Source organism: Carassius carassius, chromosome 40, assembly GCF_963082965.1.
Source record: "Carassius carassius chromosome 40, fCarCar2.1, whole genome shotgun sequence".
Classification (NCBI taxonomy): domain Eukaryota; kingdom Metazoa; phylum Chordata; class Actinopteri; order Cypriniformes; family Cyprinidae; genus Carassius; species Carassius carassius.
The window spans coordinates 6,420,094-6,448,050 of record NC_081794.1 but is presented as its reverse complement, the minus strand read 5'-3'; the positions used below and the strand labels follow the sequence as shown (position 1 = coordinate 6,448,050).

Genomic DNA, 27,957 nt, shown 5'->3' with positions numbered 1-27,957 from the left:
AAATCTGACAATATCAGTTTGTTTTTTTACTGAAGATTATAAGATGATTTGTTCTTTTCACTTCCAAAAACTACTGTAAAATCACATAAAATGTCGTATTAGATTGATTTCAAATTTTCACCATATAGAGTAAAATAATCTTTTTACAATGTCATTTATACAGTTTTCACCATTAAAATTGATGATTTTAATAGTGTAGTCCCTGTACACTATAAAAGTGGTCTATATCCTTTATTTGAAGTCTTCTGAAGCCATGCAAGAGCTTTGTAAGCAAGGTCTAAAGTAATAGTAATCATTTATTGAATGCATCTTATCTGCCGTAAATCATTAATTAATAAACCAGACCTTTTACAAAATACATCTATTCTGAAAGTTTGAGCATTACCATAAACCATTTTCAAAGCGGAATGTGACTAATGCACTAATGAACAGACAGGAATGTCAGTGGTATGCTCTGTGGTAGATGCAATTATGCAGCAGGTATTACTGATATTATCAGCTGATCTCAGAAGCAGTTATCAGAGTTACACTCTTTCAAGAAACATTCCTGATTACCCACACTCCATCTGCTCTTGGAAACCCACACCTGTTCTGATAGAATCTGATATTCATCTTACATGTGCTGCATTTGCGTGCATTACCCACCCATATGAGGATATCATTCATAGTTCTACTAAAAATAGAAATGCTGTTTTGAAACTGTTGTCTGTGGAATGCAAAACGAGATGTTTTCTGAAAACAATATAAATATGTTAAAATAGAAGATGGTTATTTTAAATTGTAATTCACATGAATGCTCTGGCTCCAATTATGTACATTTTTGGGTCCATTTCTATTCTTGTTCATCTTCGATAGCTCAGTTTTACCAGGTAAATCAAAAGTGTATAATTGAGTATCACAGCAAACAGGCTTATTTGTAGCTTTAGTATGATATAGCTCAAGTATAATGCAAGTTTTTATTTAATTTCTTTAGCTAAAGAAGAGAAAAAAAAACACTGCTAAATATGCAATTTTTTTGCAAACTTTTGAACACCCATATAGCTGTTGGTGGATTTGCTTTAGACATTGCAATTACTGCTTTTAGGCATATGTCTAAAATGGCATAAGACACATTTTTAAACGGAACACATTTCTGCTGATCTCCACTGGGCTTAATGGCTTCATCCTGATCTGAAATTTATTGGACTTCAGAATTACGAAAACAGATCCGACCATTTATGGAGCTGACCTTAAAATGTTTCTTTCCCAAGTCAAAAGATCCTCAAGTGTCTATGATGTTGTGAAATGCAGAAACTGATCTCACTTAGGTTCTAGGTTAGATCTCTGATATCTCCCTGGGGAAGTCCATAAGCCCCTTTAGTTCTGAATGGCACAATAGAGATGTCCAAGCACAGCGATTATCAATAATGTTAATATGTGGACAGTTCTTTGGTACTAGCATCATATCTTGTACTCCTCAGCCATTTAAGGTTTCAGTCACGCTACATCACTGTCAGCAGAAATGAAAGGCTGTGTGTGCATGCTCGTATCTGTTGCCTCAGGTCACAGATGTCTAGAGTTTGTGAGGGTTCAACCGCACAGGTAAGGCAGGGAATGTCTGACCCATTTCTAAGGTCTGAATGGTGTTTGTCCAATTAGCAGTTTATCTTACGCTAGTTAGTTAAGATGCACCCATAAGAATCCTTATCCCAGGTTGTGAGTTTCATTTCATTTTCGGTTATCATTAATAAAATCTTTGTGAGGAAAATGTCTTTGCTGGCTATACAAACTTTAAACCAGTGAACTTAATGGTCTGAACAAAACAAATAATTCTTCTCATAAATGCTCAAGCTCTATTTCAAAGCTCTCTGGAACACTTTTTATCCAGCATTCAGCCATCAGAAATTGATTCAAAATGAAATCTAATCTGAAAAATTTTTCAACATAGCTGAGTTAGTTTTACCACTAATATCAGTCTGATAGATATGATCATCTGGTTTTAGAAAAGCATAGATAGAGTGAGTTAGTTATGATCATCTAGTCTTAGAAACCCATTGATAGAGTGAATGAATTATGATTATCTTTCTAGTTACAGAAAATCATAGATAGTGGGTGAGTGAGTTATCATCGTTTAGTTTTAGAAGACCATAGATAGGGTTAAGTTATGTTCATCTTTTTTAAGAATACAATTGTGAGTTATTAAGAGTGTATTAGTTATGATCCTCTGATTTTGGAAAACCGTAGGTCTAAATGGTTAGTTTTGATCATCTGGTTTTGGACAACCTTAAATAGATAGTTAGGAAGGACATCCTGAGTAAAACCTGTGGCAGATATCTATATGGGTAATTCTCCTGTGGTGACCAACTGAAGGATAGAGAGGGAGATTTAGCTAGTTAGTTAGCTGGTTAAGTAGTTTTGATCATCTGGTCTTGAAAAGATAACTGTAAGGCAAGTTATATAAACACATGCAACACATGTCAGAATAGTTTGAAAGTATGAACCAAGTTTAGTGGATGTGGCTTAAACGTTTTAGGACAACTTAGTGTTAGAAATGTAAATCTCAGAAATGTAATAATAATAAACAGTAGATCATAGGTTGGCTTTATCAAGTTCTGGTTCATGTTTCAGGGTAACAAAGATGCTTTGTAAATATTGTTCAGGGATTTCACTCCATGCCTTACACAACACACACCAACTAATTGTTTTTTAAATATTATTTACCTATTCCTTTCACAGTGTTTGCCAGTTCAGAGCCCGTGCCAGGATTCCAGGGGGACACACTGCAGTTGGCCTTCATTGACCTCCGACAGGTACAGACCTCTCTGCAGACATGACCGTTCTTGATCCTCAGTCGCTGTGAGTGAGCTGAGGGGAAGGGTGGAGAACATACAGCATTCACAGGCACTAATGGATTATCCTAACCTGAACACGCTTACCTTCAGGAGGGGAAATCACTTAGTCGCAGTGGGGTTCATTATGCTATCGGGAGCTCTTTCTTCATTTGGTCCTGTTTTTTTTTTGTGCTGCTTGGAGTTGCAGCTTTTAATCTGGGCCTGAGGTGCTTAAGGTGTAAAACCGGGGTCATGTCAAGGTTTCTTCTGCAAAGGTATGTCATATAAGGAAGTATTATTAGGGTGTGGAGTTAAAAGCACTCAGTTTAAAATCCCTTTGGTTTCTAATACCTCTAATATCTATATTTATGTTCAGCAGAGAGCTGAACATCTCTTCAAATCACACATAATATCGTCCAAATTCTCTAATTGGTTCGATAACAGAAAAATTAACATTTATCGGCCGATACCGATATCGAGGCAGATATATCGTGCATCCCTGTAAAAATCCTCATGTCGTTTCAGACCTATGATTTACTTTCTCCTGGAGAACACAAAAGAAAGTAGTATGATAACCAATCAGTTTGGTGGTAATTGACTTCCACTTTAAAGTATGAAATATCTTCTTAAAATATATTTAAAAGCATCATAAAAGGAGACCATATGATTTTGGTTTTCGATGGTGTTTGATTACAAGATAAGCTAATTTTGATTGCCATTTGGGTCTGTTCCTCACGTAATGCTATTGTATGACTTCAGAGGCCTTGGAATATAGTACCTACACAATTTCTATACAACACATTAATGATAGCTTTGGGTGCTTTTTTGGATCTTGACACCATGAGCTCTTATTTACATTCATTATTAGGAAGGGTAACTATATGAACCATTTTCACATTTTCAAAGTTCTCCAAAGTGGAAGTCATCATAGTTGAGTGAACTTCTATAGTGATTAACAGAAAATACAACAAATTAATTTTTTGCATTCACGTTTGCTTCAGTAGCAAAAGGAAAAATCAACTATATCATTTCTATGGCTTTCCAAAAGAGCTAAAAAAAAAAACATTTTAAAAGTTAAATATGATATAAAATATAAAAAATATGTTAAATGTATTTTACACTTTAAAAATTATATGAATATAAATGTTAATAAGATACAGTTTGGAATGACATGAGGGTAAGTAAATGATGACAGAATTTATTTTTTGGGTGTAATTTTGGTTGCAATTTCAGTCCACATGCTGAATCACATACACCACCTGTTCGTGGGAAAGCTCCGGTCGGGGTGGCGTCTTCCAGCATGTCACGACTGCGGCTGCTCGCCAAGACCTCTCGATTTCCATTAGCATGAAGCCACTTTGATCCTTGCCTAGTTTCTTGGAGGATTTGCTGACAGCTTCTCTCAAGTGCTCTCAGCGAGCTCTGGCTCCAATTCGGGCAGAGTGCACTCGGACAAGGTCAGAGATAAGGACAGTGGAGTGCTGGCCATCAGAATTTAGCTATTCACCCCAGCCCCAGTGTAGATAACCTTCCCATCCTGCATTATGGCGCAGATCTACCCTAGAGGTCTTATCGCAGTCCGACACAAAGTTGATGACCTACTGCTTTTTTTATGTTGTTGCTTTTTTTGAGCGTGTACTGACACCAAATATAGAGGTCAGTCTCCCTGCCAATCACGCAGCAGCTAATGGAGCAGCTCTTGTTTACACCGTTGTGTTTTAAACGTTAGGGTTAGGTTCTTTTTGTCTGTAAGGTGATACTGTGCAGTGCTGGTAAAAATTAACTTGCTTACATCACTTAAAAGAATATGAAAATGTCCAATTTTACCTGTGTTCTTCACTTTCACCAGTATTGCGAATAAGTATCTAAACGTAGCGATGCTGCTAACCTGACTCACCTTACCCTGACTCCTTTTTTCAGTAGCACGAGAATAGATCAGTTGTTCACAGTACTAAAGCTTTTCCACTAACTAGCTACTTTTTGCAAAAAATAGAAATAAAAACAACATTTAAAACATCACTGTTTAAAGCAATTAATTAATAATCATTACTCCAGTCTCCAGTGTCCAGTGTCACATAATCCTTTAGAAATCACTCTAATATGCTGATTTGGTGCTCAAGAAATGTTTATTATTGAGTATCAGTATTAAACACAGTAGTTCTGCTTAATCTTTTTTATTTGTGAAAGCCATAAAATATTTTTTAAGATTACTTGAATAGAGCATTTGATTGAACAGCATTTATTTGAAATATAAATGTGTTTCTTGTCACTTTTGGTCAATTTAATGCCTCCCTTCTGGAAAAAGAATTACTTTTGAATAGCATGTACTATTAATATTAATATGTATAATAGTATATTTTAGGGTGTATTTAATGTCAATGTAATGCTGTCATTCTAATGGAAATTTAAATCCCCTCAATGTGAACTTCGTCAGATCATGTAGTCTATACCGGTGAGATCTCTGTAAGGTTCAATTCAATTCAATTCAAGTGTATTTGTATAGCGCTTTTTACAATACAAATCGTTACAAAGCAACTTTACAGAAAATTAAAAATAATAATAATAATACAAGACGTAAGGTCATGATTAGTGCTACAGTGACTGGTGCACTTATTCTGGAGGAGAAATGCATTGACTCTGATTATAATAATCTTAAATAAAGGCACACAAGTAATGTTTGGATTTCTAAATAGTGACTTATAGATAGTGCAGAATCTAAGATATTGCTTTGATATTTTCAGGGTGGTCTGGGACTTTAGGATCCCACCTTTTATTGAATATCCATCAAGATCCAAACTAGTCATTGGATGGTTATTCAGGAAATGCATGACCTTATATCATCTATACCAAGAATGGCATTTAAATCTATTTTGGATAATTGATTAAGCTGTTTCGCCCTGGCCCAAGGTCTGCAAGTATTGACATTTACAAGCACAATCTTGTTGCCAATGATGCTCTGCAGGGTCTTGGTATGTTTAGCAGCAATATTGTCTTAGCCCAGCAGGAGCAGCAAACAGCACTTAATAGCGGTCTGAAAAACAGACCTCCTCAATACGGACCACATATTAGGTGTGAAGTTCTATTAGCCCCCTGAACCCTCCTCTCCTGGCCCTCTATAATGAACGAGCCTTCCAGGAATTGTCCCCCATTGATTGATATTGATTTGCATATATAGAGGTGAGTGGTCTGGCCCTTCTCCAGCAAATTAAGTTTAATGTGTCCAGAGCCTTGCTTTGAATCAGAGTTGCAAAGTGGCAGGGAGCCTACTGACCAGAGCACCGTGGAGCCAGGATTAGCTCCTCTGTGGGTTATCTGGAGGTCACGGAGGGATTTCTCTTCCTTTTGCATTTAAAGTGCTCCCAGCTCCCCAACAAGTGCCCTAGTACTAACCCCAGCCATTAGTGTATGACCTCACACTTCTCTTTGGGCAACAAACAACTTTCTCTTTTTTTTTTTTGGACCTTGAATATTGTTTGTTTCTTATGATTGTGGTTCTTATTTAGAAAAAGTAAAAAAAAAAAAGAAAATGTGGGAATTTCCCAGAACAGTGTTATTTTAGTATCTATCTATCTATCTATCTATCTATCTATCTATCTATCTATCTATCTATCTATCTATGTGTATATATATATATATATATATATATATATATATATATATATATGTATATATATGTATATGTGTATATATATATGTATATACACACACACAAACACACACACATATATATATATATATATATATATATATATGAACAAGAATTCTAAAATATATATATTAATTTTTATTTAAGTTTTAGTTATTTAACGGAAAATGAGAAATTTTGCTTTGGCCATTACCCCCAATTTCCACCAGATGCGTAACGGCTGCGTTACGGCTCCGGCATGGCGGCGGAGTCAATAGGTTTCCATTAAAGTCAATGAGTGTATTTCCACTAAATGCGTTACAGCTGCGTTCCGACTCCGGCGATCCGCAGCCCTCCGGAGCAGATACGCAGAGCTTCTATTTTTGCCGGATGCCGGAGCGCTCCGCAGCACTACAGGGCAGAGTATGCAGGACAGGAAGTCGAGTGACAAAACAGAACAGCCAGAAACAAAATAAAAGATCCGTTTAATTTTCAAAATAAAATACACCGTGCTCATATTTCCCTACACTACACCTTGAAAACGTCATAATGGGCGGAGACAGGCTTGTTGAAGTTTTAACCCCGTTGACACGATGGATGAAGAAAAGAAAAGAGTTCTATCCTATACTCCTTCGGATGGAAAACTGTTCCTGGTTTGGTAGTTCTGTATAGAAACTACATATCGTGCGATCACACCAGAATTCGCGAGATTACATGGGGCATCGTGACGTCAGCTGTCAGTCATGACCGCAGCCGTTCCGCAACAAATACGGACCTGGTGGGTATTGACGGACGACGGAACACGGAGCTGTCACGCAGCGGAGCCGTTCCGCAGCCGTTACGCATCTGGTGGAAATTGGGGGTTAGTTGAAATACATTTGGGAAAAAAATGCATATTTATATTATTTTAGACCAAATTTCTTTATTTCAATTAATGAAAATGTTTTATGGTTTTAATTTTAGCGTACTTTAAGTATAATAATCTTGACCAGGCCTTATACTCAGCTGTGATATATTTCTTTGGCTTGAATTATGTATGCATTCTCTGTAAAATTATATTTAAAAATCTTTGCAAATGTATAATTATATACAGTCCTTTGAAATTCTTTTGTTCAAGAAATGTGGCGACCCTAATTATTATATTGTGATGTTCACGTTTTTCTGTGTGTAACTCTTTAAAATGTAAAAATGTATGTTAAATCAAAACAAATGGCCATTACATTCATTGTATTCTTTTTCAGTGTGTTACAACCTATTCTGTTGGTTCTGGTTCAAGTTATAAGATTAGAAACGTTACGTTTTAAGGTTCTGGTTTTGACGCTGTGTGTGTTTTTGTAATTCATTCAGCTTCTAGATCTGTTCATGGTGTGGGATTGGTCCACGTACCTAGCAGACTACGGACAGCCCACCTCGAAGTACCTGCGGGTGAACCCCTCCACTGCGCTAGCACTTTTAGAAAAGTATGTAGTGTTTTTACTCTTTCCTTCAGCTCAGTGAAGAAATGCTTATATATCAAACTCCGCTGAAATCATTAGTGCTTTAAACAGTTACTTTTATAACCATGATGGTTTTGAGGTTGCCTTAGAAGGCAGCTGGGGGCTCACTAGTTTCACAACAGAATCTCAAACATAAGTGAACAAATGATGAAGTGATTTGAACAGTGGAGCTCCGATGTGTTTTTTAACCTAATATATAATCTTGATCCTCTTTCCTTTTTCTTACTTACCAATGCCAGAGTCAACAGAGGGTATGTAGATCCAATAAGGATTTCTCTCTCTCCATAGTAATGTGAAAAGCTGCATGAATAACTTCATGTGTAATATTGTTTATTTCATCATCATTTATTAATCCCACACCCATTGCAGCATGCATACTGTACAGAGAGGCTGAATAATAATAAAATGTGAATAATTTACTTATTATATGATACATAGGTCACAAATCACTTTAACATTACTAATTCATAATTTTTACTGCACTGAAAAATCTCTCTTTGATAATGAATTTAAATGTGTTTTTGCTTTCCCAGAATGAAAGACACAAGTAAAAAGAACAACATCTTCACCCAGTTCAGGAAGAACGACCGTGACAAGCAGAAATTGATCGAGACGGTGGTGAAGCAGCTCAGAAGTCTGGTGAATGGAATGTCCCAGCATTCCTAGAGTCATCCACATGAACTCCAAACACTGGGCTGGGTTTGACAATGTTACTTACAAACTGTGTTATACTTCTTGCTTTGGCCCTTTTTTTGAAATCCAATAACTGGCTGTAAGGTAACTACTCTCAAAGTACTGCATCGTCCATGTCTTCTGCCAAAATATTCACCACTGTAGCTTAATAATGTAAATATAGTGCAAAAATAAAGAGAAAAAAAGTCAACAGATGAAGTTATGCAGTAATTTTTGTAATGTATTTTTAAAGGTTGAGAATTATGTTTTGTACGTTGTGAAAGTGCAATGACTCCTAACACTACACTTGAGAGAGCGGCGGTGTGTATGTGACTGGTGATGCTGATGGTCGAATTGCATCCTGTTTGAAATTCTCCCTGGTGTAACATGGATGAAGTTTTTATTGTAAATAATTTTAAATATATTTAACAATGCTATTGAATCACGCTTCCCATTGGTCTGCCTTGAGTTGAAGTTGACTCAAATTAGGTAACCTATAAATGCTAAACATTTGCATGAGAATGCATCGTTTTTTCTTTTACGTTGTTCCAACTCATGTGCACAAACAGCACTTTTTTATTGAAAGAATCTAAAAGTGTGAGCTGCATTCACTGAACGATGCAACCATGGAATATTTCATTTTTTTTTATTTCTCAGGGTTAAATGAAAGCTTTGGGTTCAGATGTGTTAGAATATAATTTTTAGGTGAAAATAAATAAGCAATAATTGGTCCAGCTTCAGACGTAGAAAGAACCCAGATTAATATCTTTATCCACATGATTTTATTTTGTTTCTTAAAATTTTTTTGAGCAGGCATTTTGCACTGAAAATTATTTAAGTTTGCATTTCAACTAGCAACTCAATGCTTATGTATTTAAAGTACCACTGTATATACCATTAAAAAAAATTAAAATGGGGAAAAAATGGAATGTAAAGATAAAATGTTTCATCTGAGGATGTTTCCATATTTCAGTTTTCTGTTGTCTTATGGTTATAACAACACTAATATTGGTCTCACTTTAAAATAACTCTTATGACTTAAAGATGTGGTTAACAAATCAGTAGTTCCTTTACATTCAGATATTACAAGTGTTTGAATGTACATTAACTAATGATCTGTTAGGCACTATGGAATGTTAAAATTAAAAATGAAAGTTACTGTAAAGTGTCACTCAGATATTCAACATTTCAATGAGGCAGACAGTCACAATATCCAAAAACTGGCATTAGCAGGAGTTACACAAACCCAAGTGACTTCAGTTGTTTTCAAAGTCCACCTATTTATATTTGTGTGCTTAAATAAAATGTCACCAAAAATACATCTTGATCACTTGTTTGTTTCTTTCTTTTCTTCTAATGTCTTTACAACATTGTTACTCTATATACAGTTAAAGTTCTAAACATAGCTTGGTATCTTAATTTCATTTTTAAAAAAAAAAATTTTTATATATATGTACCAGTGTGTGTGTGTGTGTGTGTGTGTGTGTGTGTGTGTGTGTGTGTGTGTGTATATATATATATATATATATATATATACACACACACACATATATATATACATATACTTTTTTATGAAATTAAGATAACAAGCAATGTAAAACTTCTTTCTGGTGGATTATCTTATTCAATTGTTGAGTTTATATTGTTTTTATATTAAATATTAATGTTAATTGTTAAATATTCAATGTAATGGTTTTAATTGTACATTTAATTGTTTTATTGCATTTAAAGTCATGCTTAGTTTTGAACAGATGATAGCTGATATTTCTAAACTTCATTTCACCAGTATTCCAGTTGGGATATTCTCTTGAAGGATATATTTGCAAACAATCCGCTAGGTCCAGTCTGTCATCAATGAATGTGGACAATCTGGATGGAGGTGGTCCGGCAGCTCTGGGCCCTGCATTAGTCCATCAAACGGGACGCTTTAACAACTTTGAAAACCAGATTTCTTTTTGTCATATGAAATGTTAAAAGCAACATTTTACTCCCTTCCTTCATCCTTTGCTTTTGCTACTCATCGAGTACCTTTTATGCTTTATCTATATCTATCTATCTATCTATATATATATATATATATATATATATATACATATATATATATATATATATACAAACACACACACTATAGGTCAAAAATTTGGAATCAAAATGATTTGACTTTTTTTTTATACAGGAGTTTCTTATGCTCTATCATGCATGGTTATAAGTCTGAAAATATAGAAGTAAATATGAATATATATACCTATAATTCTGAATATATAGTTATAAATCTGAATATATAGTTATAATTCTGTGTATATGTATATATATATATATATATATATATACTCTGAATGAAGTAAATCTGAATATATAGTAATAAGTCTGAATATATGGTTATAATTCTGAATATATAAATGTAAATTTGAATATATAATTTTATAAATCTGAATATATAGTTATAAATCTGAAAAGTAAATCTGAATATATACTTATAATTCTGAATAGTTAAGTCTGAATACATATAAGTCTAAATATAGCAAATATGAACATATAGTTATAGCCTTTAATATATAGTTTTTTGCCTGAATATATAAATGTGAATTTTGAATATATAGTTATAAGCCTGAGTATATTATGTCTAAATAAATAGAAGTAAATCTAAATATATACTAATAAGTCTGACTATATAGTAATAAGTCTGAATATATAGTTATAATTCTGAATGAATAGAGGTAAATCTGAATATATAATTTTATGAATCTGAATATATAAATGTAAATTGTGTATGCACAAAAAAGTATGCCTATATATCCTGTACATGTATCAATGAGATATTGTACTATTTTAATTTAAATTAAATTAAATTTATGCATTTAGCAGACGCTTTTATCCAAAGCGACTTCAGGCTATCAATTTTTACTTATCATTTATTTTAAGTAATACTATCTATTAAATGCTGCTGCAATTATTTAATTATTTGTAAACATATGATGTTGTTAGCAATTTCCCTAGCCCTCTCAGCCATGCTGAACTCTGTAGAAAATATGTCTATTAGCATTTTCACAGACTTTGAGGACCTTTTGGCACCAAAACCAGCCTTTTCAAAAGTAAATGGGAAAATACTCTTGGTTTGGTTTAGATTAGTGAGATGCACTTATAATAATTAATATAGTAAAATATTTACATTGATAACCACAGTATGTACAGGTATAATAAAATGTCTGTTGCTATGCCTTATAATAAAGATAGTTATATTGAGATGTAGACAATAACGTTTATCCATATTTGCATTTTACAGTATATTCAGGATTTATACATATTTTCTGATTTTATATGCATTTATATAAATGATTTACATTTATATATATTCAGCCTTATACAATTATTTATTTACGAAATTATAACTATACAGATTCACTTCTTATAGCTATATATTCAGATCTATTTCTATAAATTCAGACTTATAACTATATATTCAGATTTATTAAATAAATATAAGTTAATATAAAGTACATAAAAGCACCACTAATTACAAAAATTAAAAAAGTCAGTATTTAATTGAAATGCGTCTCCTTTTTTAATACAGAAGGAGAGTTCAAAGCCACTGCATAAGCGAAATTATGTACCATATGAACTCTTTTTAACTATTAGTGACACAGGAACATTTTATATATTCTGCCATCTAGTCGTTTTGTTTCGTCTGGCAAGGAAAGAGCCTTTAATAGCAGCAGTATTTTAAAATGCAAATAAAAGACGGAATGAGGCTCCAGAGGCTGGAGGTTATATAGTTTAAAGTCAGTCTTCAGTCTGACCCTTTAGTGAACTGTTTGGCTGTGCTCTCGTGACCCCCTCCTGCGGTGCTCACGGTTCAAACTGCGTTCGCGGGTCTATATGTCATGTAAACTCATAAATCAAAGACAAATTCACTACCTATAGCTGTGCCACGTGTCACTAATGTGGGTCATTTTATGCGAGTAAACAACAACAGCAAAGTAGCTCCGGCAAACTGCGTAGGCTACACGGCAACCAAGGTATAGATGCGGGGGTTAGGATAGACCCATATCATTTCTGAAATACCTGCTGACAATTAATAATTTGATATGATCACAGGGTATATAAAGTATTTTATCCAGAGTGTAGAGACGTTTTTATATATGGTAATCGAAAACGATTCCTTTTCATCATAGGTGCGAATTATAGCCTATGTCGGGATGGGGGGATCGGACGCCCCTAATTAGACTTGGTCCTTATCTTTTTTCCCCCGTATAATTATATGTAACGTACATTTTCAAAAGTTAGATTACAAGTAAGGGCACACTAGGCTAGAGGCTCGCGGAGGAGTCGCGTTCGCTTGAGGAGGTAAAAATAACAACAATATGCTGCTTGAGGACTTCTGTTCCAGTCTGAACTCAACAAAACTGTGTTATTTGCCTCTTTACTAAACATTTAAACTTACATGTTTATCACAAAAGTGTCTCTCAATTGGGTGACTGAATAGTTTTCAACAAAAGACAATGTGGGTAGCGCGAAAGCAGTTAACCCACGTCATGAAAACTGCTTACAAATTAATTTAAGAAGTTGAACAATTGACATCATTGTAAAGCTTGCAGACTACTTTTTTCAAGGGGCGTCGCACCCACACTTTTCCCGGTGAGAGGGTTCAACACCCGCACGTTTTCTGCAGTTTTTCCGCAGTTTTGCACAAACGCTTTACTACAGTCTCTCCTCGGTTTCTCTGGCCGCTCTGTGTCCCGCTCGTTGCGGCTGCCTCCTCTCCCCCCTCCCTCTCAAACATGAAACCGGCTTTGAGTGTGACCGGCTGATGATTGGCTGTTCTGCTTTAAGTCCCGCCTCTCTTGGGTGTTATCGGTCAGCTCAGCTCGTGCTGAGGAGGCGAGAACTTACGGTTATGGTTATTTACATCTCCCTTTTCCAGGTATTTTGAATAAGTGTTTATGCTTTCGAAGTTTTTAAATAAGCGTGATATGTTTTTGGGAAGATGTTCTGTTATCGTTTTGTTGACATGTCGAGTGTTTTCGGTATTATATTTCGTTTTTAGACTAATGCTAATTGCTATTATTGGGATATTGTTCAGCAGCTAGCTAAATTCGGTTATGTAACTTTATGTGGCATGCAATGTATAACATAACTGTGATGAAGAAAGCAGGGAATAGACGGGGGGGGGGGGGCAAACTGCCATTGTTAAGCAGTGTATTTATGGGTTCATTGCCAGTGCAACTGATTTTGATATTTTGAGCATTGTTTGTTGATTAGCTGAATACTTTTGTGGATACTTCCCTGTTGTGTTTGATTGTAACGTTACCTGTTTAGGAGAAAAAAGTGAGAAATGATGACATTGTTTGCATACCTGTTGAAGAACTATGAAATAAAAGTGTATATTATTTTGATGTTTAAAAACAGTATATTGTTTACATTATTTATACCACCAGAGAAAAAGCTTTGTGTGGGCGTTTTTTTTTCTCCCCTTTTCTGATTTTTATTTTTTTTTCAATGTAGGATTATTTTTTTTCCCAGCCAAACGCTGCAAGACGGAAATCTGGCACGGTGCCGGAGAACTTTAAGCCCTGCATTTTGTACCCCTCTGTCACTGTATTCATCGTTTTTATTGTTTATAAACAAACCACATCCATCCCCCGCATTTTTGAAAAGCTTGCTACGCCCCTGCTTTTCACGGCCATTTTTAAAACAGATTCTTCTCTGTAACCTATATCTTAATATAGGCAGATGATGAGGATGAAACTGTGATAAAAACGACGATCTACATCCGAAGCTCCAATTAAAACTCTCTCTCGCGCACCAGTGAAAGGCTGTTTATCTCTTGACCCAATTAGAACATTACTGTAAGTGGCTTTAATGATGCCCTTGATTTGATTTCTGTGAAGGACAGCGCAGAATAGATCGCAGTGTGGATAATTACTGCTGCTCAGGCTGTGTTATCTCGTTATTTGATGGACAGTGAACTTGGCGAGCTTTGAGCCCAGAGTTCACAGAGATGTCAGGGTCCGCACTGCAGGGTCACCAGCGGGTCACCAGCGCCCGGGAACGAGCACTGAGACCAACACAAACACTGCACTGGATATTACAGCTCATAAGTGTCGTGTATGGTCAACGATAACTCAGAATATATTACTCTCCAAAATCAGTAAGTATCGATGTGAGAAATAAATAGCGGACAGCATGGATGCATTGCGTTTAGGCAACTCCCTTTGAACTATTTTTAGTAATGAAAGCTCTTACTACATGATTTAGCTACATATAACAATCAGTGCAAAGTGAACGGGAAGATTCGATTCAGTTGTTCAGTTTTATTGTCAGTTTTAATCCCACAATAAGCATTCTCAGCTCAGCTAAATCATCACGTTTTTACATCTATGGACATATCCATTGCATTATGCAACCAACTGTAATCTTTTCCATATATTTGCAAATATATTTATATTTACAATATTTTTTTTAATAATTATTATCATTATTGTTTGCTTTTAATGTTTTTTTCCTGTTAATAATTTATGAATATTGCACATTTGCAACAGGAAGTTGGAAAAATAGTTTAAATAAATTGTGTTCATGTTTTCTACAAGACTTAATACATTATTAATAGAGCTTTTAAAATGTGTATGTATATTGCATGTGTAGTGTATTGATATGCTTTATGATTCCATTGATGATGACCTGTATCACATCTTTCATCTTAATATTTTGATTAAAAATCAATTTCATTTACAGTTGACAATTCTTTTTGTAAAATACATAACAGAAAAGTTTGGTCACAAATGTTGCCAGTGGATTAAAATACAACTGGGTGATATAACAGTTTACATTGGATATATTCAGGGGGGAAAAAACACATACCAATAATAAAAAAAACTATTTGAGAGCTATAAATAGGAAGAATTTATACAAGCTTTCTTCGGTGAAATATCCTTGAACTTCAGGTTGCATTGCTGTTGACTCAGGTTGAAAGAGTTTATTAGGTTCATCAAAGCATTTCACACACTGCTATGACTCTGACGAGGGAAAACAAGTCTCATAATTGCACAAATTCACAAATAAGGCCAAGTTTGAAGGTTCACTTGGGGCATTTGGCATGGTCGGGTCATGTCGAAGAATAAATATGGCAACGGTCGTGTAATGGGTTAACATATGAATGTGCTGCTTACATAGACGCATGCGTAAAATACCCCTCAAAGGTAGATATGTCACGCGTGAGTTTTCCCCATCCCATCACACAGGATGAAAGGTGAAATGCAGGGCAGACACGCATCAAAGAATAAAGAGAGGGACAAATTTGGAGCCATCCTGTCTCTTTAAATGACTGACTTCCCAGTTTGTTTTTTCCACGTTATGGCTGTCGTAAAAACAGTAATTCAGACTGTGGGTGTTTGCTCTTCATGTACCGGTAACCTTGCTCTGCTCCGTCACTTCTTAAGCTGACCCGAGTTTGAACCCGCAGCGAGACAATGACCATGTTTATGATATTACTGCACACTCTGCTCCACATGAAAACAGGGCATAACAGCTATAGCACGGTTCCAAGTTAAAGTCTAATGTGAGACGAGATCCAGTAACACAGCCCTAAAACTGTCCAAACTTATTTCAATCACTGACCCCAACAACTTAAACATGTCTAGGTTGATATATCGTACACAGTGTTCACAGATTTTCAATATTGTATTATAATGTATATTGATATTGGGATCAGATCCTGGTAATAATGACTGAAATCAACTCTATGTATTTTCACAGCAAATCAGCTATTGTTGTCTAGATAAATATAAACTCAAAATCTACAGAGAGCACAGTAAAAATGTAATTCTTTTCAACCTAATTCTTTTTATAAAAAATATTTTTCCATTCCATATATATATATATATACTGTACATGCGTAGATAAGCTTTCTAAACTCTGTAATGGCCTTTTAAAGACCCCCAAGCCAAAGAAAGACAAAAAGAGGGACATTTAAGGGATTTAAAATGTAAAAGTAGAGCTTCACAGTTAAGCTCCTCAATTTAATCCTCTGCGGCATTTCTGATGCCACACAAGCCCTGAGTAATGAGTGTAAACGACGGGAATATTGGCAACAAAAGAGCCTCGTATACTTCCTTTTGTGTCGGTGGAATTAACACCTTTTCAAAGTGAAATCTCTGGATTGTCTGCCTTCTACAGGAGGTGGTATTAAAATGCGCCTTTAACAAATGGTTCAGAGTTTGGAACAGCTTCTGCCCTGTGGGCGGGGCGAGATGACACCACAATTAAAGATGAACTTTGTGTGAACTAATTTATCTGAGGAAGGTAACAGGAGGAGACCTGCGCAATGGATATATAAGGGCGCGCAAGCGAGGACGCCCTCAGTGCGTAAAGACGCGTCTCCTCTCCAGAAGCTCTTTTGCAATCTTTGCGCGCTTCAGCATGGGGCTATACACGCTTATAGTCACATTTCTCTGCACCATCGTGCTCCCCGTTCTGCTCTTTCTCGCCGCGGTTAAGTTGTGGGAGATGTTATTGATTCGCCGGGTCGATCCGAACTGTAGAAGTCCCCTGCCGCCAGGGACCATGGGCTTACCCTTCATCGGAGAGACGCTCCAGCTGATCCTCCAGGTACGCGTGCGCTTGTATTGCCGTTTGTACAAGTTCAGCTGAATGTACTTAGCTGGTAGCTAAATTTGATGCACTCTAATGTTTTGTTGTGTTTTAATAACGGATGCATGTGGAGTAAAATGCGCGTTTGGAATATTTTTGCCAATAATAACGCGTTGTCTTTGTACACAGAGAAGAAAGTTCCTAAGGATGAAGCGCCAGAAATACGGCTGCATCTACAAAACGCACCTCTTTGGTAACCCGACTGTCAGGGTGATGGGAGCTGATAACGTGAGGCAGATTCTGTTGGGCGAACACAAGCTGGTTTCTGTTCAGTGGCCAGCATCAGTGAGAACCATACTGGGCTCTGACACGCTCTCCAATGTTCATGGCACTCAACACAAAAACAAGAAAAAGGTAAGGATGCTAATTTTTTGTGTTTTGTATAATAGGCTACATTCATGTTGTGAATTTCTTCCAATATTATAACAATGTTCTCTGAGGAACTTACGCAAGAACATTGCCAGTATGCCAGTGGCAATGTAAAGCTATTACATTTGAAAGTTTTGAGGCACTTGAGATTTTCTTCAATGAAACAATGGAATATGTGAGAAATCTTCCAAAGTTAGCCAAGAAGTTCTGAGTGTTACAGTGTCAATCTTAAACTGTCCAGTAAACCCCAGATTCATTCTTTGCATATGAAAATGGAAAAAAAGTTTGAGAAGATGCACGGATTTAATTTTTTTTATATCTAATGTTCTGTTTAGGCCATTATGAGAGCATTCTCAAGAGATGCTCTTGAGCACTACATTCCAGTTATCCAGGAGGAGGTGAAGAGTGCCATTGAAGACTGGCTGCAAAGAGATACATGTGTGCTGGTTTACCCAGAGATGAAACGACTCATGTTTCGTATAGCCATGAGAATCCTTCTTGGTTTCGAGCCTGAGCAAATAAAGACAGATGAGCAGGAACTGGTGGAAGCTTTTGAGGAAATGATTAAAAACTTGTTCTCCCTGCCAATTGATGTTCCTTTCAGTGGCTTGTACAGGGTGAGTTACTGTAGAATGACAGTCTGAAGATGCATTTTCGGTATTGTGAAATAAACTCGAGAAAATAAAAACCTGTAATTTATTTGGCAGGGTCTGAGAGCACGCAATTTCATTCATTCCAAAATTGAGGAGAACATCAGGAAGAAAATTCAAGATGATGACAATGAAAACGAGCAAAAACACAAAGATGCTCTTCAGCTGTTGATTGAGAGCAGCAGGAGAAGTGATGAGCCCTTCAGTTTGCAGGTAACTATTTCTCATAAGACTTATCAGATATTAGTAAGTAAGTGACATCCAGTCAGGGAACAGCAATAACGAAATGTGTGTTTCCCTCAGGCAATGAAAGAAGCAGCTACTGAGCTTCTGTTTGGGGGTCACGAGACCACCGCCAGCACTGCAACCTCACTGGTGATGTTCTTGGGTCTGAATTCAGAAGTGGTGCAGAAAGTTCGAGAGGAGGTTCAGGAGAAGGTATGATCCAAAACGTTCTTCTCAGTTTGATGGCACATTTAAAGCAATGTGTGGGCTAATTGACACATTTTCATTCACAGGTTGAAATGGGGATGTATTCACCTGGAAAGACATTAAGTATGGAGATGTTGGAACAACTGAAGTACACTGGATGTGTGATTAAAGAAACTCTCAGAATCAACCCCCCTGTGCCTGGAGGCTTCAGAGTGGCACTCAAAACCTTTGAACTGAATGTAAGTTCAACTTTAAGGCTTGCTCATTAATATTATTGACTGCTTCTAAATGTTCTCCCATGGTGTAAATCAATCTTTAACACCAAATGATCTTTAATTTTCATTCAGGGTTACCAGATACCTAAAGGATGGAACGTGATCTACAGCATTTGTGACACACATGACGTTGCTGAGGTGTTTCCAAACAAAGATGAGTTCCAGCCAGAGAGGTTCATGGGCAAAGGCCTGGAGGACGGCTCCAGGTTTAACTACATCCCCTTCGGAGGCGGTTCCAGGATGTGTGTGGGCAAAGAATTTGCCAAAGTGTTACTCAAGATCTTTTTAGTCGAGCTAACACAGCAGTGCAACTGGATTCTTTCAAATGGACCCCCGACGATGAAAACGGGCCCAACCGTTTACCCAGTGGACAATCTCCCCACCAAGTTCAGTAGTTACGTCAGAAATTAGTCCTGAACGAACACGAGCTTTGTACATATGTTTTTAGATGAGCTGTGATGTATTGGATATTTTCTATTTTGTTTATATGAAAGATTTGTATATAAGTCTATACAAGAAAGCTAAAACGAGGGCACTACTTTTTCATGGATCACTGTAATTTTACAAAGTGTCTGTGATGTATATTTATAATGTAGTTGTGTTATATATATATATATATATATATATATAGCTTTTGTACTGTGTGCAACTTATTTAACTTCCTCTTTATCATATGTGTTTTATTTAATAAAACAAGTTCTTTTAAATTTTAACTGACTTTTCATTCCTGATGCTAATAGTAGAATTTTATTCACATGCAAAGCCCATGCATATACAAATTTGAAGATTGAACATTCTGGACAATGTCCTAAACCTTTCTAATGTAAAAAGTGGAATCCACATGTTTTCTGAAAATGTCTTCTCATGGGCAACTAAAGCATTATGAAATGCAAAGTACCTGGAGTTTTGACTAAAGAAACTGAGCAAATATGGGTTCAGATAAGTGTCTGGAAGTAGATGGATGTGGAACAACATTTAGATCAATCATGAGTTCCAAAACAATAATAACATCCTGCTTGTAATTGTACTTAACCCTATAAAGTCTACTGGATAATATTTGATATGGAAATTTCTAAGTCCTTTAAATTATCAAAATGACAAAAAATGTTGGCAAAAACTTATATCGAATACATGCTTTCTGTTGTCTTAGTAAAACTGAAAGAATCCAGCTTCAAGTCATGGCACAAATACAGATTTTTAGAAAGAAAATATAAAAACAATATATATTATTAGTAAGTAATATTATTAGTAATATTTCTCTCAATTATCATTGTATTGCATTGCTTTAAAAATGACACAATAAAAGCTTTAATCATGAAACTAAACATTTAAAAATAATTTTACTGGGAGACATAGAGTGGCAACTGATATTTATATGCATTTTATGAAAGTAATCTGCTATGTATTATAAAGATCTAATTTCTTTATTACAAGCCACCAGAATGTTTGGTCATATAAATATCAACAACCACACAAAATTGCATATTTTTGCAGATAGGAGCTTTGAATAAAAGTAAGATGTGGGCTCCATATTCTCACTATATTTAGCTTTAAAAGCCTGGTGTATCAAATATGATACTCAACAAAAAACACATATGCAAAATTTTTTTAAATTATTATTTTGGCATATGATTTAAAAAAAAATGTCAAAAGGATTCAATAAACTGTTCCATAAAAAAAAAATTATGTCAGACTTTACATGTTAAACATTTAACATTGTTACTATATGTTTAGATATCTAGATAAAGACCTACAATTCAGACTTCTTTCCACATTTTGAATATAAATCATCATGGAAGTCATTCAAGTGTCACTGTGGGAGGAAGGTTATGTATCTGTTTATTTTATTTTGTTTTGTTGTATTATTACTGGTGCTGTTTCTCTGTTTTGAGTAATAATGTTTTGTAAAATATTTGCAGATGACAAATGTTGTCTCCAAAGCTTATTGCGCTGCCGTATGGTTGTTCTAACGACCCGCATAGGCGTCCCACGTAAGTTGTTGCAAATTTGCGCAAATGCATTACGCGTCTCCCAGCGCACAGTGGTCATGTGGAAGGGACTTGTCCTTGTGTGACACGGCATGAGAGACAGAGAAGGCGGTGAGATGCTGGCAGATGCCTCTCTTAGCCATTTCTCTGCTTTTCTCTGCTGCTGATTTACATGCGTCCCGCCGCAGGCCTGACACCTTTATGTTCATCCACCCTATCGCTGCAGGTCCAGGCCTTGGGAGAGATGCAGCTGAACTTTTCCTCCTATCACCTTGTAAAGAATGTCTGTCCGGCCTATTGTTTGACATCTAGGGGTGACAATAAAACTTTTTATTCCCAGAGCCATTTTTTCTCTACATTTGCGCATATATACAGACTTTATAGCAAGCAAATGAAAGAGGGCTGTTTTTATTCACTCCCTTGAACTGAACACAGTGTAAATCACCGTAATTGCAGGGTGTTTTCCCTCATACACTGAACTGCTTGTTGTTTAGCGTAAGGGAAGAGAATAAAAGAAGCATTTTCAGCTGAGAAGTTTATTTTTTCACATTTTCTGCACAAAATATAAGCGATGCCTGTGCAAAAGTCATAGTACTGTGGCACTGCAGTTTTAATGTTCCTATATGGCTGATTGGATGTTTTTATAATGTGTTTCTGGTTTGCTGATTTCTGTTAAATATTAGTATGACTTAAGTCCCATTTTCAGTGCAAGTATAAGGGATTTGTTCACCTGTTTATTTATCATTGATTATTGATCATTTAATGTTACGAAGACGTATTTTTCAGCAATATTTTTGATTCAACTGCACTGATTTATCAGATGTCAAGCACTATATCCTCCTGTAGAGCTGCTTATAGCTGAAATGAAGGTGTTTCAAAACGAATGGACTTTGTGATGTTGAGATTTACTGAGTTGAACTGAATCAACAGTGAACTGACTTGAGTTGAATAGTAACATTCTCATCTTCTGTTTCATAATTGATGAAATCTGTGAAATGAACACTGTCATTGTCTTGTTTGTTAATGTTAAGCTGTTTTGAAACAATCTGTATTGTATAAAGCACTATATAAATGTGACTCCAATAGTAAAAAGTAATATAGGCCTATTTAAAATACATTTATTTCTTAATAAGTAAAGTTCAAAAATGTGACCCTGGACCACAAAACCTATATTAAGGGTAAATTTTTCGAAATTGAGATTTATACAAAATCTGAAATCTGAATAAATAACCTTTCAGTTGATGTATAGTTTATTAGGATCGGACAATATTTGAAAATCTGCAATCTGAGGGTGCACAAAAATCGAAAAACTGAGAAAATCCCATTTGAAGTTGTCCAAATTAATTGTTAGCAATACATATTACTAATGAAAAAATAAGTTTTGATATATTCACGGTAGGAAATTTACAGAATATCATCATGGAACATGATCTTTACTTAATATCCTAATGATTTTTGCCATAAAAGAAAAATCTATAATTTTGACCCATACAATGTTTTTTTTGGCTATTGCTAAAAATATACCCCAGAGACTTAAGACTGGTTTTGTGGTCCGGGGTCACATATATTACCATATTTACTCGTACACTTTAATTAAACTTTATTTGGAGTACTACTTGTGCACTATGCACATGTCTTAATATTAAGCCTAACATGTTTTAATTTCACTATTTATGAGGACTGTATGATCTTTGCATTGGTCTTTAAACGCAAGATATTTCAAATTTACTTAAGTGCACAATCAGATATACTTCAATATGTCTTATAATATACAGTGCATTAAGCACAAAATGAGTTGTTCCATTTTATCAGACTTTAAGTATACCAGTACAATTGCAGGGTATTTTTATTAAGCACATAAATATGTAAATGTACTTGTAGTATATGTTGAATGAAATAAATCTATTTTTCAAATACATTTTAGTATATTTATTTGATTGAGTAGCACAAGCTGCATGAATTAAGGGTTTGTCCATGTTTGTTACATAACCTGTTTTATACTTTAGGTTTAATCGAAAACATGTAATTTCAGCTAAACATACTCCACAGGGGAAGTGTTATAGAGGTCTGAACCAAGCTGACTGATATGGCTCTCCAACACTGAAGTGAAAATGACTTTTTCATTACCACGAGGGTCAACGAGAACGTTTCTAAAAGCGTTTACACGTCTGCTGCCCTCTTGCCCTCCTGCCAAATTCATATCAGACTTTTCCAGCTTTCAATCGGATTAACTATTAGCAGCCCATTGCTATTATTTATAATCAAGGGGGGGCTTTTCACGGGTCCCCAGGGTCACGAAAAGTTCAGTCATTTGCAAAAAAAAAGGCATGACCTCACAGAGACATTAATTTATCCATTTCTCGTGAGCTGGAAGTTTTGCAGGTCTGGTTTAGCATTTGATGAAGAAAACAAGCTCAAAATTGCATGCAAAAGCCTCTTGTACAAGAAAAGAGTAAAAGAAGCATATGATCTCCTTCAGGTATAAAGTACATCATCCAGAAAACATTACACACATTTGTAGATAGTTCGTCAACAGTCTTGCATTTTGTTCCTTTTGTGTGTGTGTGTGTGTGTGTGTGTGTAAAAACTAAAACAAGCATCACTATTACTAACTCATACTTGTTTTTTATATTATATATATAATTTTTTGTAAAATTCATGAATCATAGAAGAAATTCAATTTCAGCTGTAGTGCAGCTCAACCAAAGATAATAATGTCACTATGTAGCTCAGTTTAGTTCAATATTGTTTCAGTCAAGTTTCAGTTGTTTTAGTTCAAATAGTTCTCATACAATAGTGTATGTTGGCTTGATATTATAATATTAATATTATAATATTAAGCCAAAGTGACAGGTAAGTAACCAGCTGGAGAAACAATAAAATGTGCAGCTTGAATGCAAATTCAAATATTTAAAAGTATAAACAAAATGCATGGATAAATATATATATACATGCAGCTTTTCAGTTCACAAGACTGAATCATGTGGATTACTTATGGATTACTGGGATGTTTTTAGCAGCTGTTTGGACTCACATTCTGACGGCACCCATTCACTGCAGAGGATCCACTGGTGAACAAGTCATTTAATGCTACATTTCTCCAAACTCATCTACATCTTGGATGGCCTGAGAGTGAGTAATTTTCAGCAAATTAAAATTTTTGGTTGAACATGTATGGGGTATTAAGCAACCACCCAGATCACCCTGGCAACTGCATAGGAACAATATCTTACCCTTTCATCAAAGTGACAAGTTATACCCAGGCAAACCCCATTTACATTTTCTCCATGATAATATCCAAATCTGCTTAGTTTTCATCCAATATATTCACAACAAGTTTGACATCACAGTGAACAAAGAGATAAAAAACCTCTCTCTCTTTTCGATGAGATTCTGTGCATGAGCTTTTGTCAAACAAGGTATCAGAGTACGAAGCTTTGCTCAAAGCTAATGATGAATGATTTCTCTGTTTGAGCGTGTATACATCCACACCCGACACAGTTCAAGAGGCAGCTTTACTCTGGTCAAGCAGACGCGGCTCAGGTTTCTGACTCGACCAGCAGCATAAACAGTAAGCATGCTCCATTTAGTCCTTAGAAGCACACCAAGGCCATCAGTGCTAGCATCCAACAAGTGAAAACAAATTCCCTAAATCTTCCCTCTACAGAAGACCTCATTCCAGTCTAGGCAGCTGAATATCAGGAGCCTATTCGAAGCGAAGATGATTTATTGCTTTTACCTCTGGCTTTCAGGTTAAGCTGCGTGTCTATAACCATTAGTGAGGTTGTTTTGGCTTTACATCCATTTGGGAAAACTAGTTAGAAATTGTGACTTTTCAAGACACAAGCTTGTAGTACACAATACCTTTCAGAAAATTAGTTAGCTAAAGTAAAAGTTACTATGAGAAGGAAGCTAGGTTTATTTAAGGGACGATATTTCAGGCTATAACTCTCAAATGGTAGTTTGCCATCAATGGAGTATTTATTTGAATTACGGCTGCATTATATATGAACAAATACATGTTTGTTAAAATGAAATAAAACTAATAAAGCAGTCTAACTTATCTAACTGTTGATTACCTGCGGTATTCAGTTAAAGTCACGTAACGAATATGGCGGGAACTCAAAACTCCGATTGAACTGATTCCCTAAAATTCAGTAACATTTTGTTGGTAACATTTTACAATAAAGTTCCATTTGTTAACATTAGTTAACTACATAAGTTAACATGAACTAACAATGCCAAAGCATTTATTAACCTTAGCTCATCTTTCAACATTTAATGCATTATTAAAATCAAAAGTCAATATTGTCTAATGGATCTGAGCTGTAATTTGTACTGCTAAAATGTTATTTGATGCATTCACAAACCATGATGAAGTAATTATTGATAGTTTTATCATTAATAAATGCTTATGAAACATTAGAAATGAATTTATCACTCTCTACTTAAGTTTTCTTGTGTAATCCTTGGCAAAAAAAAGGCTTGAAAAATGGTACTAACCAAATGTAATTTCTTTTATCAACCATAAGACGAAAACAGCAATTATGCCAACACTCAATCCACTTGCCTCCCATGTACATTTGTTTCTGACACAACCTTAAAACACCTCAAGGCATCCAGACAAGATGTAAGACGACCAATTACAGTGCGATCCGCTGAGGTGGGAACTAATGATTGACTTTCCGAGACAACATCTGCTATTATGACCTTCTGACGGCAATATCTGATGCGCTTTCAAGACAAGTTCAAACAGTCCTCAGAGTTCATGCCTCACAGGCCTCAAGCTGCTCATTCTGAGGTTTACGGTGTACATGTAAACCTGAACAAACTTACATTAGTGCTTTAGTTTCTCTTTAACATGCATCTCAGGTACTCAACCAGCCCTGAAAAGACTCATTTAAAAAATAAAATCCTTAATGATTTGTAGAAAACAAACACAAAACATAAAATACCCAAAAGAGAAAATGTCAAGTATGAAGACAGTTTGATAGGAAAATTACTTAATTGTAATTTAAATGAAACCACAATCAACTATGTACTGTAGATTATGTACTGAGATTATTGTGAGACCGCAGCAAATCTACTACTTCATCTTAATGCTACACGTCTAAATGTTTGATTTGGACTCCAGCACAAAGCCACATACCACTGAAAGTTCAAAAGTTCAGTCTAGCCATGAACTTTGTCAGGACTCAAGTTGTTCTGCAGTCGCAGTATTTTCACCCACGCTCTTTCCCGAAAAGCACAGACTTCTGTGGAGGACAGCGATTAAAGTATTGTGTAAATCATTACACGGGTAACATTCCATTTGATATAATTTGCTTAGTTCTCTGAAAAACCAATCCGGTACATTCTGTGCAATGGGCAACCAAACAAATAGTAGGGAATTAAAAACAACAATAAATGTGTCATACTGTTTTATCTTCTAGTGTTTTATAACCCTGCACACTTCAGAAGTGGAACAGGTAGGGTTGCTCTGAGGTCACAGGAGCAATAACAGGGCCGAACTTCATCCAGATAAGATGTGGAAACCTCTCCCTTGTCATTGAGTTATGAATGAGAGGAGAAATATGTCAACAACAACAATTCAGTGGCTCCTCATTCAATTCACAGTTATTTCAAATAGGTTAACACTGGTAGGATAAATACTAAGTTATGATCTCAAACTAATCAGTTGCCTCGAATGTATGTATGTCTTTTTGCAGTTTAGCACATTTAAAGTATATTTCCATTAAATGTAACAGTATAGTAAAACTGTAAGTGGATAACATTTTCCTATTTTGAATTTCAAATTTGTATATTTCTGTCATCTTGTACATTTTTTTTCTGATTCCTTCAGGCCTCGGGAGACTGAGAGCCGACGGAGAGTCTTTAGAGTCTAGTCTGTGTGTCTCTCTGTTTAGTGCCTTCTCTCAAGTCACAAACCCTCTGTCAGACAGATTATTGTGCCCCCAAAAAACAAGTCTATTCATGTATCTCTTAATGACCCGTGTTTCATTCTCAGAGTGCCATTACAGAAGATTTTCTATTAATGCTATAAAAAAATGTATGACAGGTTTTTGGAAATACCTGTAGATGCAGAAACATTAAATATGTTTTCATGCTTATGCTTTTATCTATGTGTTACATTGAAAATGTATGTCTAGGAGATATTTTAAGTACATAAGAAATAGTGTAATCAATGGATCTCATACTTTGCTCTTTTATTGCACTTTCATACTTTGTAACCTCATTGACTTTTCAACTTTGTCTCAGAGGTTTCAGGAACAATAAAGATGAGACTTAAGACAATGCAAAGAGCTATCAAATGAATGTGGCTCAGATCATTGGGTCATGCAAATGTCTAACTGTGGTGTCTTGGAAGATCTGCACATTGTGAGACATTATAGACATTTGCGAACATATGCACTTTTGTACTATAAGTAGTGCAAGTAGCGTAAACTCCAGGAAAAAGTGCACTTAAAATATTTGGATGATGCAATTGATTAACCAAAAGTAAAAAGTGCAATATTTTCAAATTCATGCACTATATATGTGGAGTTCATTTTACATGCATAATTATGTCATTTAGGACACAACTATTACTGAGAACTCTGTAGAAATATAAGAGCAAGGGCATTCCCTGTTTAATCTCATTTTTCTCCTTAACTGAAAAATGAAAGAGAGCTCATAAAACTCTCATTTAGTGAAAAGAGAAACACCTGATGCTGCTGGTTTCTACCTCTTCACTTTATCATGTCCTCCCCGCCCCCGTCCTCATCCATTTGGCCTGTACATGAACCCTCGCTGACTTTTTTACCCTTCACTCCCTACCTGCTAACACACAAGCAGCTGTTTTTCTCTGTCCTCACAGCGATGCACTGAAATGTTAAAACAGCAGTAGCTTCTACATCAAGAAAAGTTATATCTGTTAATGTTATTAAACTGGGCTGCACTGTATTATTAACTAACATTAACAGAGATTCATAAAGTGTGTATTAGTCAGTGTGTA

General features: G+C 35.6%; 2 protein-coding genes across 5 annotated transcripts in view; both read left to right on the top strand.

Annotated features, from left to right (window-relative positions):
• Window positions 1-8,712, top strand: part of LOC132122031 (exocyst complex component 6-like) — a 78,228-nt gene extending 69,516 nt beyond the window's left edge. For 3 of the 4 annotated variants that reach the window (XM_059531872.1, XM_059531871.1, XM_059531874.1), the window contains 3 exons: window positions 2,716-2,789; window positions 7,783-7,895; window positions 8,465-8,712. In XM_059531872.1, coding sequence (XP_059387855.1) covers window positions 2,716-2,789; window positions 7,783-7,895; window positions 8,465-8,597 — 320 coding nt within the window. In that variant the 3' untranslated portion in view covers window positions 8,598-8,712. The other variant, XM_059531875.1, reaches the window with a different exon arrangement.
• Window positions 8,713-16,945: 8,233 nt separating this feature from the next.
• LOC132122598 (cytochrome P450 26A1) lies at window positions 16,946-19,691 on the top strand. The gene is made up of 7 exons (XM_059532977.1): window positions 16,946-17,207; window positions 17,379-17,603; window positions 17,954-18,235; window positions 18,326-18,481; window positions 18,572-18,706; window positions 18,787-18,939; window positions 19,048-19,691. The coding sequence occupies exons 1-7, from the start codon at window positions 17,019-17,021 to the stop codon at window positions 19,384-19,386; spliced, it is 1,479 nt and encodes a 492-aa protein (XP_059388960.1). The 5' UTR covers window positions 16,946-17,018; the 3' UTR covers window positions 19,387-19,691.
• Window positions 19,692-27,957: the final 8,266 nt, after the last annotated feature.

Coding starts and splice junctions, on each gene's coding strand:
- LOC132122598 (XM_059532977.1), top strand. CDS start 17,019: ATGGGGCTATACACGCTTATAGTCACATTTCTCTGCACCATCGTGCTC. Junction 17,208..17,378: donor CGCTCCAGCTGATCCTCCAG/GTACGCGTGCGC, acceptor CTTTGTACACAG/AGAAGAAAGTTCCTAAGGAT. Junction 18,236..18,325: donor CTTTCAGTGGCTTGTACAGG/GTGAGTTACTGT, acceptor TTTATTTGGCAG/GGTCTGAGAGCACGCAATTT.